Source organism: Chinchilla lanigera, unplaced genomic scaffold (assembly GCF_000276665.1).
Source record: "Chinchilla lanigera isolate Chin_1 unplaced genomic scaffold, ChiLan1.0 scaffold00084, whole genome shotgun sequence".
NCBI classification, from domain to species: Eukaryota; Metazoa; Chordata; class Mammalia; order Rodentia; family Chinchillidae; genus Chinchilla; species Chinchilla lanigera.
The window spans coordinates 7,603,243-7,616,398 of NW_004955485.1; the positions used below are offsets into that span (position 1 = coordinate 7,603,243).

At 47.4% G+C, this 13,156-nt stretch overlaps 2 protein-coding genes across 2 annotated transcripts in view; one reads left to right on the plus strand and one right to left on the minus strand.

The window, feature by feature from the left end:
- Window positions 1–2,034: 2,034 nt before the first annotated feature.
- Window positions 2,035–12,682, minus strand: Borcs7 (BLOC-1 related complex subunit 7). Its single transcript, XM_005403820.2, has 5 exons — window positions 11,960–12,682; window positions 4,603–4,665; window positions 4,469–4,512; window positions 3,376–3,396; window positions 2,035–2,333 (listed from the first exon to the last, which is right to left on the minus strand). The coding sequence occupies exons 1-5, from the start codon at window positions 12,098–12,100 to the stop codon at window positions 2,282–2,284; spliced, it is 321 nt and encodes a 106-aa protein (XP_005403877.1). The 5' UTR covers window positions 12,101–12,682; the 3' UTR covers window positions 2,035–2,281.
- Window positions 11,890–13,156, plus strand: part of LOC102011010 (steroid 17-alpha-hydroxylase/17,20 lyase) — a 37,768-nt gene continuing 36,501 nt past the window's right edge. Inside the window, exon 1 of the mRNA XM_005403822.2 lies at window positions 11,890–11,993. The gene's annotated coding sequence lies outside the window, so the exon portion shown is untranslated. The remainder of the gene's footprint in view (window positions 11,994–13,156) is intronic.

The window sequence follows — 13,156 nt, forward strand, 5'->3', positions numbered from 1 at the left end:
GCTTAGTCTGCATTCTCATGTTCTCTGAGTCCTTGTTCAGCAGCTGCTCCTCTGCTGACTCTGGACCTTTCCGGTTCTCAATGGCAGGAGCAAGAGTGGCCCGTTGTATGGCATGTCTTCCATGTTTGAATGATTCACACACGTCCATGGAGGGGCATCCGCAGCCGGTGCATGGTGGGCCAATTGTGTCATTGTTTCTCTGTGTCATGATAGTGCTCAATTGAGTGGCCGCGGCCGGCCTGAGGGCCAGCGCGCAACAGGGCTCACCGCCGCATGGCTCCCGGTGCGCCAGGGCCCTCCTTCCGGGCATCTATGAGGCAGGAAACAAGCCAGCCGGAAGACCAGTGCTCCCTGCCCGTGGCTCCCCGGGTGCCTAAGAGGCAGGGAGCAAGCCAGCTGGAAGACCGGCGCTCGATTTTTTGCTTTTTTATGTCAAAGCCTAGAAATGACAGGTGATACGCTTGCTTCTATCTGTAAGAAAAATGCAAATAGCAAAAGCTTGACTGTAATCCAAATACTTCAAACTCAATGCACGTGGGTAAGTCATTGCATCTCCCTGTCTGTGTTTCCCATCTGTAAACCATGGAGCCAGAATGTAAGTTTTTCAGGCCGGTCTAGCTCTAATATTGTAAGGGTCTGTGACTCTTTTTCTTCACTAAATATTAGGTTGGTTCTTGGATTTTTAAACATTTTTTAAGGAAGAAATTCCTTTTTTCTTTTAGTTTTATTTGAAATAGTTTTTTTCTTCTTTTTGAGACAAGGTCTTGCTTGATATGTAGCCTGGGCTGGCTTTGAACTCACTATGTATTCCAGTCTGGCTTTGAACTCAACTATGTATCTCGAACTTGTGGTGAACCTCTTGCCTCAGCCTCCTGAGAGCTGGGATTATAGGTGTGTATTCACCACACTCAGCTCAGGCATAGTTTTATTTTCTATATTGGTGGCTTTTCTTTTTTAAACATAAATTGAGCTTGTTTACATTTGATAGTATAATTATTAACAAAAGTTTACAGAGTTAATGCATAAGTGAATCCTTTTCAGATCCTTCACAATTATTTTACTAAGTGTATATATGAGAGATAAATATAATATCGTGATTGGTAATATTATACAATATGAATTACATTGAACTGATTTTTATTTGCTTTCTTATCATCAATGAAGACACTATCATGCTTGCTTTGGCAGCACATATACTAAAATAAAGACACGCCGAGGATATAGCTCAGTGGCACAAGCCTCTGCCTGGCAAGTGCAAGGTCCTGAGTTCCATGCCTGGTATCAAAAAAGAAGATACAATTTTGGTTTGTCAATATTCTCTCAATTCCTTAGTAAATGAAGAAATACTCAGGAACAGGATAGAGTCCTACTTTAAATTTAAAGTGAAGACACTGAGGTTTGACTGTCGATAAGGGTAGTAACAGTCACTGAGGTGAATCTAAAGAACGTAGGTAAACGTCCACAACCTTTATGGCTTTCGTCGTAGAGCAATCCATGCCACAGTCACTGACAATACTTCAGCTCCCTTCGCACTTGGCAGTGACACACAGGGCATCTTGGTTAGCAGAGTTACAACATGACCAAGGTCACTGAATCAAGAGTTGTAACAACTAGGCAGCTCAGGAATGAAGGTCAAGGCAAGGGGCTACAGCTGGCCAGATACAGTTCCGATGCCTTTTGCCTAATTTTCATTGAGGAATTTGCTAAAGCAAGCATCTCCTCTGAATTAACTAGAAAACCACAGGTGATACCTATCACTGTTCTGCATCAATAAACATTTTTCCTGAATGAGTAAAAGTTTTTACATACATTAATCATTCTCCTGTGCTCACAACAGAAACTTTTTTTTTAATGTCACTATGCTGTCTCAAGTGATCCTCCTCCCTCAATCTCCCAATCTGGGACTACAAACACACGCTCCATGCCCAGCTGGAACCTCTATTTCTAAATGTAAAATTTTACTCAGCATTTGCTTAGGGGTCAACTTAGACAATTGGTTTTTGACATATTAAAAATCCAAGGCAAAAACTAAGACGGCTTTTGATCTTGTTTTAATAACAAATAAACAGAGCAACTTAAAAATTCATCAAGAACACAGGTGAGTCCGATTGAAGAAGTGCTTCCAAAACTCAGCCATGTCGCTTCTTTTCAGGAGCGACTACATCCACACAAATCTTTTCTAACTTTAGAGACGAAAATGCAAGATGAAACCCACAGTCATGCAGGAGATTTCCTCCTTGGCATCAGGCAAAGAAGTGCGATTACCCTCTTCTACGGCAGTCTACTTCAACAGGTGCTTCAGCTGGTCCTGCAGATCTGACGACTGCTCCACACTAGGAATAAGAACACAGGGCAGTGGGGCGGGGCAGAGGGAGCAGGGAAGGAGAGGTGAGAGGGTGAAGGCGGAATACGGTATGCGTGTGTATCAACGCCCCAAGAAGAATATATTCATTATGCATGGCAAATATGTACCCACAAAAAAAGTTTTTAAAAAAGGATAAAGGGCTTATCTGAGACAAGCAATACATTTCTTTGTACAACCTTTTAATGCATAAATATTATTACAGCTAAATTAAAATTTGTATTAGTCCACTTGGGTCCCAAAAGTGTTCATGAACCCAGGGCACTACTGGTGCACAGCTGGAGTCACAGCTACTCCAGAGGCTGAGGCAGGAGAACTTGAACACAGGAGTTCACAGTCACTCTGGGCAACACTGCAATACCCAGTCTCAGAAAAAATAGCTGAAACTATGAAAAGGTCTGCCAAGCCAATTAGTAATGTAAACGGTAGAGCAAGGGACAAATTCAGTCCCCATGAGACAACAAGGCTGTTCGACGGTTTTAGCACTTTTACTCTGCTTAAGGAATATTACCAATGTAAAACATCTTCTGTCCCTTGAGGTTAACTTCTTCACCCTGTAACTTCTGGTTCTTTGAGACAAGGGCTCACTATACAGTTCAGGGGGGCCTCAAACTCATGGCAATCCTCCTGCCTCAGCCTTCAGAGTGCTGGCATCACAGGCGTGCACCACCATACATGGCTATACCCTGTAACTTCTAGAAAACCTTTATTAGACCTGGGTGTGGTGGCACACACCTGTAATTCCAGCACATAGGAGGCTGAGGCAGGAGAATCGTCATGCATTCAAGGCTGGCCTTAACTACAGAGCGAGACCCTATCTAAAAAGCACCTTTACTGGCACTGAATCTGAGCTACCAAATGCTTTTAAGCATGCTGTGCGCTCTAAATCCTGAGTGAATATCCCGGAGCGTGTCCATTTCAGGGCCTCTGTCGTCTGGACCAGGCACAGCAGCGTCATTTCCCCAAGCCTGCTTCAGTTGGCTCCCCACCCGCTTCCCCGGGGGGTTACTTACTTCTTCTGAATAGCTTCTTGCCTACATCAGAAAAAGAAAGGGGAAGATAAACATAAGAAAACTGGGAAAGCAGAAGTTACTTATGGCCAGAAAGACATAAGCAGAACAAATTTCTGGCTTCTGTCACATTCTGTGTTTCTACAGTCCTGTCCTAAGATTGCACCGCTGAGCAGGGGTTCCATTCCAGCAGCAAAACTGCTAAAAACAAAACAAAACCAAAAAGAGAAAGGAAAAGCAGCTTCCAAACTTAAAAAGCTAACAATACTCCCCCAGAGGGAGGGAGTGGCCCAGCCAACTACAGCCATGGCTCCTGTTTAGTCTGAATATAAGGAGCCAAATGATCACGGACTTACTATGTACACATCCAAAAGACAAATAAGAAAAACATTAGCTATTTAAATATCAGGGTTTAAAGCCAGGCGTAGGGGCACATGCCTGTAATCCCAGCACTCAGAAGGCTGAGGCGGGAGGATCACTGCAAGTTTGAGGCCAGCCTGAACTGCATAGTGAAACCCTGTCTCAAAAAGACACACAAAAATAAATAAACAAATAAGTATCTGGGTTTTAATTCCCAACTATATCTTTCCAATCAAACATGAGCATAATATCAACTATGTAAAATATACAACAAAATTAAGAGAGATGAGAAGCAAATTAAATTACAACTTTATTCAAAAGTACAGTGCAGGTGAGCTCTCCGTATTTCACAGTTCCCTGGATGGCAGCGATGTAGGTGTGCTGCGTCACATGTGGAAAAGGGGCACAAAGGTTACCATTACCTCTGACTCCCCCGAGGGAGAGGCAGACACCCCACAAGAGACTGAGCCCAGCGCAGGGCTGGTCTTGCATGGGCCTTGCCCTAAATGGGACTTCCCTCCGGGGGGCCCTTAACACAGGGAGGTTCAGAAAAGGCGGCCCCTGCTGCGGTTCTCACCCCGACCCTGACTTCTCCTACGGCCTCGGCATCTTTCCACAGAAGCCCTCACCGTGCGTCTCTTCCCTGCCTCCAGAGAAAGTGCGCTGCGGGGGCGCAAAGCCCCGAAGGCGGCTGGGGCGTGACCCTCCAGCGCAGGGGCGGGCAGGGCATACTCACTGGTACTGAAGGTGTGTCGTGATTATTGCCATTTTCCGTAAGCTCTGTGCACAAGACAGGAAAACATTTCAGCTCCCTGGAGCCACGCAAACCGTGTAGGTAAACCCCAAACGAAAAAGGAAATCGTTTCTTACATCTTCCGAGTGCAAGATGGCGTCCTCCTGCAGTACCATATTTCGAGCTGCCTGACCTAGCAGCTGGAAGACCAAAGCAAAATGATGAGAATCAAAACTCCCAGACTTCCTGCAGACTTCGCCCACGACCCTCGCCCTCCGCCCTGTCCAAGCGCGAACCGCCTCGAAGCGCAGCGGAGGGTGCGAGTCCATTTGTTCGCGTTGAAACCTCCCTCGCTGGCGCCCGGGCCGTCCTGGCCTGGGCTGGCATCTGTCCCCACCGCATCTGTCCCCATGGCTACCGCGGAGCGAGGAGCGGGCGCTCCGCACTGCTCACGCATCAAGCGCTCCGCACCGGTCTGCACGACAACTTCGGCCGCAGGGAGAGCCCCGACCTCTGATTCTTTGGGGACTGGGCTAGTCTGAGAGGCCTGAGGAGGAGGTGGGGGGAGACTAGAGACGGCAAGAGACCGCAGCTAGCCGGAAGAGAACGAACGTTCTTGGTTTAACTTTATTTTTTCTTTTGTTGCTTCAAAAATTTTTTTTTATTTTAAAGAAAAGAAAAATAAACAATAAAAACAGTGGTATAAATTTCAAAAGAAGATTGCAGGAGAGTAACAATGGTTTGCACATTATGTATTGTTATCTTCAAAGTAGCTGCTCATATTACAAGATATAGGAATGAAAATTGATCAAACATAGGCATAAACCTTTCTTTTCAACGAACTAATAGCAATGAGCAGTATAACTATCTTAACCACCGTGTGTGTGTTTTTATTTATTTTTCCTTTCCTCTTCCTTCTTTTCTCCTTTCCCCCATTCCAGTTACTCTTTCCTTCTGAGCAGTTTCTTCCCATTTCACACTATCCAGTATACACTGTAAGCCTTGTTTACTCTTTCACCTTCTTACACTAGGGAGACAATACGGTGTTGACACATGAGCCTGATTTATTTCACTTATGAGTATGGACTCAGGTTGTATCCATTTCCCTATAAACGGCTCAAGTTTATCCTTCTTTATAGCTGAGTAGTACTCCATTGTATAAAAATACATCTTTTTTATCCATTCCTCAGTTGATGGACATTTGGGTTGTTTCCAAGATTTAGCTACTACAAATTGCACTGCTATAAATATGGGTGCACAAACATTGCTGTGGTATGATGTTTTTACTTCTGGGAAAATACCCAGAAGGCGAACAGGTAGGTCACATGGGACCTCTAATCCTAGCCTTGTGAGGAATCTGCACACTTATTTCCACAGTGGTTGCACCAGTCTACGTTGTCACCAACAGTGGAGAAGGGTTCCTCTTTCTCCTGCAGCCCTTCCAGCATTTGTGGTTGGCTGATTTCTTGAGTCACTGAGTCTCCTCACAGCTCTTTTACAACTGCAAGAACCACAAAAGATGGATGTATGAGATCACAGCCAATCTTCTGCTGGAAGTCTGGGTTATTTCTAGTCTTTTGCCACTGTAAGTAGTGCTACAAAAAACTCTTACACGTCTGCATTTTTGCAAGCCATATTTTTGGGATAGACTCAAAACTGTGCTTACATACACAGTTCTGCTACACGGCCAATTCCCCTCCATCAGAGTTGTACCATTTTGCAATCCCAGTAACATATGTAAAAGTATTCTCCTACAGCCAGTCCCCTCCTATTCCCCAGGGATACCCCCCATGAACCCCAGCGGCCTTGTACATGCCAGCCAAGTGTTCTACCCCCATGCCCTGCAGCCACCTTTTAAGTAGAAAATTCAAATTCCTATAGATGGAAGATGATAACTGCAAACTAATGCCAGAAAGAAAAGGTCTTAGCCATGCATGATGGCACATGCTTGTAATCCCAGCACTTAGGAGGCTGAGGCAGGAGGATCGCCTCAACTTTGAGGACAGCCTGGGCTACCTAGTGAGTTCAAGGCCAGCCTGTAGTGCATAGCAAAACCCTGTCTAAAAAAAAGACAGAGAAAGAAAGAAAAAGAAAAGGTCTTACCAGGATCTACATTATTCGTGAAACAAGTATTTATTGTTAATAATATGGGAGTACTGTGGACAAGAGTAATAATGGGGATCACGATCTGGGAGGGGTAACAGAAGCACTAAAACTACCTCACGGTGAAGGCTGATGGAGAAGCACTGGGTGCTCTGGGAGCATGTGGGGCTGGGGGTGCCGGACCTGAGCCCTCACCGGGCAGGTGTTTTGAAAGGCTTCCTAACAGAAGACGTCTGAGCAGAAACCTGAAGATTAGGGTTGAGGTTCATCTCACATGTGAATTTACAGGAAAGTAGCGTGATTACATTTACTATTTCACAAGTGTGGTGGGCAGAACAAATGAGCAGGGGAGGGAGGAGATATGGTTAGAAGAGCACTGTTAGCAGTCCCAGCAAGCAACCTACAGGAAGCGGTAATGAGCCAGGCATGGGCGCATGCCTGTAATCCCTACACTCAGGAGGCAGAGGCCGAGGCAGGAGGGTCTGCGTGAGTTCGTTCGAGGGCAGCCTGGGTTACATCCTGAGTTCAAGGTCACCCTGAACTACACAGAGGGAAGCTGTCTCAAAAAAACAAAACAAAAACAAAGCAAAAACTGGAAGGGGAGGACCGGGAAACATTTAGAATACAGACTTCATGGGATCTGTGGCTCTTGGAGAGGGGGGGCTGCTGCAGGGTAGGGACAGTCTCCTGCTTGGCAACAGGCGCTGTCAAGCCGCCCTGCATCGCCCTCTTAAACTACCAGCCACACGCTTATCAGCTGAGGTTACGGCTTCACCTTCACAACAGGACATCCTGAATGCACTTGCAAAACAATTTGAGTATAGAATCTTTTTAAATCTTACAGATTTAAACAGGCGTGGTGCGCACACCTGTAATCCTAGCACCCAGGAGGCTGAGGCAGGAGGATCGTTGCAAGTTCGAGGCCAGCCTGGGCTACAAAGGCCAGCCTGAACTGCATAATGAGACGCTGTCTCAAAAAAAGGAAAGAGGGCTAGGGATTTAGCTCAGTGGCACAAGCACCTGCCTAGCAAGCACAAGGTTCTGAGTTGGATTCCTAATACCAAAAAAAAAAAAAAAAAGTCTTACAAATTTTCCTCCTGGGCCTTCCCCACCATCTTGCTCAAGTTACTCAGGAGTTTTTCTGAGCTGCCCCTCTTCAGTACGCAGCTTTGCTCCCCCTAGTCTGCGCAGCAGCCCTCATTTGTCCTCACTTTCCATATTATCGCACTGGGCTCCCACAGGCCACACCGCGACCAGGAGAAAGCACAGCGCACCCTCACCCGGCTCACAGCTCCCACGGAGGCGGGGAGCAGCCCGCAGTCACCAGCAATGCTGCAGCCGGCCGGGGCGGGGTGCTTCTCCTGCGCTCCCCCCGGCCCGCTGGCCCCCGGCGCTCCCCGCGCACTCTCACCTCCAGGCCTGGGCTCCTGCCCTGGCTGCCCGGCGCGGACATCTCCGTGGCTGGCTCCCGCTCCCCGCACACCGTGGGCACCCCCTCAGCCGCCCTTCCCTGAGCTCCCACGGGAGTAACCCTCGGCGCATGCTCCAGGGATACTTTCCTTCACAGACTTTACCACCGCTTACCACTTCCCCTTTGGGCTTTCTGTCTGTCTCTTCACAAAAATGGAAGCTCCCTGAGTGGAGAGATCTCGCTGGAGTTAGCACTGTCCCACCGGAACACTTCCTGGCACGCACCAGACCGTTATAAGTACTTGTTAAGTGAAGGCTGGGGAACGGTGGGTACACGTGCACGGTGTCCCGTAATGAAGCAGCACAGCCCCGGGGGACTGCTGGGGAGCCAGGCTCTGCAGGCCACCGGGGATTAAAATGCCGTGGGACTCGACACCCCCACAGGCTAGGGCAGGGGGGGAAACGCGCTGAGCTTCGGAAGAAGGCGGCGGTGCAGCGTAAGCCACACATCAGAGAGCGGGGGCAGTCCTCGTCCCGGAACGTGCCAGCCGGTGCGTCCGTGCTGGCCCGAAAGCCGGACTGGCCTCAGCTAACGCGATCCACAGCGCCCCACGAGCACTCATGTAACCTCCCCCAGCGGGGAGGCTGGGACAGGCCGCCTGGAGACACTCGGGGCGGCACCACAGGACAGGTGTATTTCAGAGTGTATCCCCAGGACTCGTCCCCCTGGGCCTGGCCCCAGCTCCACCCTTTCCCAGCTAGGTGTGACCCTGGACAAGCTAAATTCTTCCCACATGGGGGTTCAATTCAGGGCCTTCACACTGAGCTATATCCCCTGCCCTTTTTATTTTTTATTTTGAGACCAGATCGTGCTAAGTTGCCCAGGCTGGGCTCCAACTTGTGGTCCCCGGCCTCCGCCTCCCAGAATGCCGGCGTGCGGGCACGTGCTGCCACTCCTGGTTTCCAGATGCTCTGAGGAGAAAAGCGCTCTTTTGTTGGTGATTACAGAGCTGTTGGCTTACCCAGGTGCAGTGATACACGCCTGCATTTCCCGCTGCTCGGGAGGTCGAAGCAGGACGATCACAAGTTTAAGGGCAACCTGGGTAACTTAGCAAGACTGGGTTTCAAAAAAAGAAAAAGGCGGCAGATGTAGCTCAGCGATAAGGCATCCCTGGGTTTGATCCCTAGTGCCACACACACAAAAAAGACTTAATGATTTAAACTACATAAAACACAGCTCTTGTCACTTGGTGATTAACACAAACTGGTGATTATGAACATCATTGAGTTTTTATATATATTTATATATCCCATTTCTCCCAAAAAAGGATTTGAGACAATTTATACCAAACTATATGTGTGTGTACATACACACTTAAAAGCAGAAAAGAAATATCAGGCGTGATTGAAATGTATGAATGTTAAATAAAATTTATCGTAGTAAGAGACACACTGCCATTAATCCCCCTTAAAGTATTCTCCTTCACTTTGTTTTTTGGGTTTTTGCCTGTTTGAGACGGGATCTCACCACGTAGTTCAGGCTGGTCTTTAATTCACTATGTAGCTCCAGCTGGCCTCAAACTCACAGTGATCCTCCTGCCTCAGCCTCCAGAGTTCTGGCAGCACAGGCGTGCACCACCATGCCTGGCTCTCCCTCACCTTTAACACGTGTATCTCCTCATCCAGGCCGCTTGCCGAAGCAGTTCTGGAAGTCCTTCCTTGTGACTGTTTTTATGAGGTGTGATCAAAAAATACAGCGAATGTTGCTGCCACCTGTCATCCAATGAGACAGCAGGGTAAAGCATTACAGTGCGTCCTCGCCCCCTATTCACCAAGTCTGCCCTGCGCGGCCTCTGGCGCTCCCCGCAACTAAAAAAGACGAGGAAAGGTCAACGTTTTGAAGCGGTATTCAGGACAGGGACACAGCCACACAGAGCAACAGAAGAACTCATGCACGAGGACTTCAGAACAGCTTCAGGAAGTGGCAAGAATGACGGGATCAGTGTGTTTGAAATGAGGGGAAGTGTTCTGAGGAAAATTAATGGTCACAGGCCTTTTAAGGTAATAAATTTTTTCTTTTTTTATATTAAACTTAAAATTTAAATATTCACTGTATTTTTTTATCACACTATGTCAAATTTAAAAGTCATGAAAAGGAGCAGGAAATAAACATGGTTACTACCAAAACTGACAGGAACACTGCGCAACCAAGGAAAAGGTGAAACACAATGAATTACACGACTTTTGCATGCCTGTAATCCCAGAACTCGGGAGGCTGAGGCAGGAGGATCCAGGAGGATTGTTGCAAGTTTGAGACCAGCCTGGGCTACAAAGTGAGCTCAAGGCCAGCCTGAACTGCACAGTGAGACCCTGTCTCAAAAAACACAAAATGAATTACATGACTTTTGTTAGTTGGTAAAAGGCAACATAATAATTCTTAACTTTCCTCTGATACTGAACCCTATATATATATTGTTTTGTGTTGTTTTGTTTTGGTACCAGGAATTGAACTCAGGGCCTTGCTGTTGCCAGGCAGGTGCTGTGCCGCTGAGCTATGTCCCCAGCCCCAAAAGAATGCATCTGAGGGAACCCCACATAGAGCATACTGTAAAACAAGTCAGTGAGTTGACAATGACGTCATATACTGCAGTAAGTGGGAATACTTTCTCATCTAGTCAGGCTTTTAGGCTTTTTCTTTTCATAACCCCTGTCAACAAAAGCTATGGACATGACATAAGAACTAATTCTGCACAGAATAGTCTTCTGGGACCTAAACTAATAAGAGGTAAACTGTTGTGAACATTCATATACATACCAAAGCCCCCAGGACATTTTATGCTATTACTACAATTACACAGTTTAATGAAATAACATGGAAAATAATTAAATATGAGCTAGATAGAGAGTTGCTATTACTATGAAAACTTGAAAGCTAAAAGTACTTGTTGAAGAGTAGCTAAAACAGGTCCTGCTGAGTTAATTACGAGCAAGATAATGTAACAGCCTGCAGGGGAAATTCATGGAAATCTTAAAAGACTGTGCTCAGATTCTCTGAATATAGTTCAAGATGTTTCACTTAAAAGAAGGCAAAAATACAGCAAGGAGTGGTGGCGCAACCTGTATTCCCAGCACTTGGGAGGCTCAGGCAGGAGGATCATGAGAGTTCAAGTTTGAGGCCAGCCTGGGCTGGCTACATAGTAAGCTCAAGGCCAGCGTTAACCACAGCGAGCCCTGCCTCAAAAAAAAAAAAAGGAAGGCACCAGGTGTGGTGGCGCACGCCTGTAATCTCAACATTCCGGAGGCTGAGGCAGGAAGATCTTGTGAGTTCGAGGCCAGCATGGGTTGCAAAGCGAGTTCAAGACCAGCCTGAACTGCATAGCGAGACCCTCTCTCAAAAAGACAAAAAATAAAAAAATAAAGAAAGAATCAATCCATAAACAAGTGATACACACAAAAGTGTGAAAAAAAATTGGGCTGCTGAAGGCAAAGCCATGCAGAATTTCAGGGCTAAGGCCGATCTTCACTAGAGACAACCCCGAGAACCAATAAAGGGATTGATTAGGAACGTCACCTCATCCGCTACCCTGTAACTGTTTTAAAGCAGATCGATCCCTAGCACTTGGGAGGCTGAGCCATGAGGACGGCAAGTTCGAGCCCAGCCGGGACAACACTGCGAAACCCTGTCTCAAAATAAAAAATAAATGAGTAAAATAAAAAATGAGTGAATGAATGAATAAACAAACAAACAAGGAGCTGGGGATGGAGCTCAGTGTAGATTCAGTCCCCAGCACCGCAATAACAGAAGCAGATTCTCATCGCGTCGCCTCCACTGCCCAGCCTAACCAAGCCAGAGACTACAAACCCCAGAAGGCATCGCGCGCGCCGCGAACGAGGCTCTGAGACCCGGTCGAGGCCTACACTCCCAGCATGCACCCCGATACCCGCCCCACTGCCTGGGGGCCGCGGCCCCGGCGTGCTCACCTCGGAGCTCCGCGAGCCCTTCAGCACCTGCTTGGTAAGTGCGATCACGTCGGTTCCACAGGTGTTGACCTTCTCCGTGAGGAGCCCCTTCACTGACTGACCAAATCGGGCCTGCGAATCCGGCGTCACCGACGCCATCATCTCAACTATCTGAGGCCTCCGCCCCTGCGACGGTGCGTCACCGGAGCCAAAAGAGACGCAAAGCGGAAGAAAGCGAGGCGGAGTCTTCGCCTACAGTGGGAAAAGGAAGGGACGAAGACATCTGCTGGGATTGCCAGCCACGTATTAATTCGCTTAAAAGTGCTGTTCAGTTGATACCCTGGGAACACAAGGCTCAAGCAAATCTCTCTCAAAGGAGTGAAAGATAGCATCAGGAAAGCACTGTTTTAAAGTCAGGGGGGTTGGCAAACATGGTGGCGCACGCCTGTAATCCCAGCACTCGCGAGGCTGAGGCAGGAGAATCACTGTGCGTTTGAGGTCGGCTAAATTATATAATGAGACCTTGTCTCAAAAAACCTAAATAAAATAATTAAAAGTTCAAAGCAGCTGGATTACATCCCGATTCTGCCATTTAGCAGTTGTGAGACTGCAGATAACTGCTCCCTAATGGTGGCGGGTAGAGTCCTTGCCTAGCTTGCCTCAGGCCCAGGGCTCTTCGATGAGGATGGGAGGAAGTTCTGAGATGGGCTGGGGATGAAGAAGTGGGGGTTCTTTTTTTTTTGTTTGTTTTTGTTTTTCTCCGGTACCGGGAACCGAACTCACGACCTTGCGCTTGCCAGGCAGGCGCTTTGCCGCTGAGCTAAATCCCCAGCCCCTAGAAGTGGGGGTTCAATCCTTCGCCTCCCAGAGCTCCCGGACTGGTAGGCGTGTAAGCAGAGGAACTAGGGTGAACAGCCTCGTAGGAAAATTAGCGAAGGACACAGACAACTCAAAGAAAAATAAACTCATTCTAATGAAAAAAAAAGAAAAGCCTAACGGCACCAGTATCTTTTTTATTAGTACGTGATTGTAGTCCATAAAGTTCTCGTTCCGCGTGGGAAGTTGGTACATGTACCCAACACATCTGTGGTGGATTGACAACGGGTGCTCAACTTGTTTGTTTTGTTTTTGTCTTTTTGAGACAGCGTCTCTCTGTGCAGTACAGACTGGCCTTGAGCTCACTTTGTAGCCCAGGCTCATCTCGAACTCAGCAACGTT

Excerpts from the sequence above, each read along its gene's own strand:
- Borcs7 (XM_005403820.2), bottom strand. The coding sequence starts at position 12,100 with ATGATGGCGTCGGTGACGCCGGATTCGCAGGCCCGATTTGGTCAGTCA. Across the intron at positions 4,513-4,602 it reads CCATCTTGCACTCGGAAGAT|AGCTTACGGAAAATGGCAAT; the intron begins GTAAGAAACGAT and ends TCTTGTGCACAG. Across the intron at positions 3,397-4,468 it reads ACGACACACCTTCAGTACCA|GCAAGAAGCTATTCAGAAGA; the intron begins GTGAGTATGCCC and ends TTTCTGATGTAG.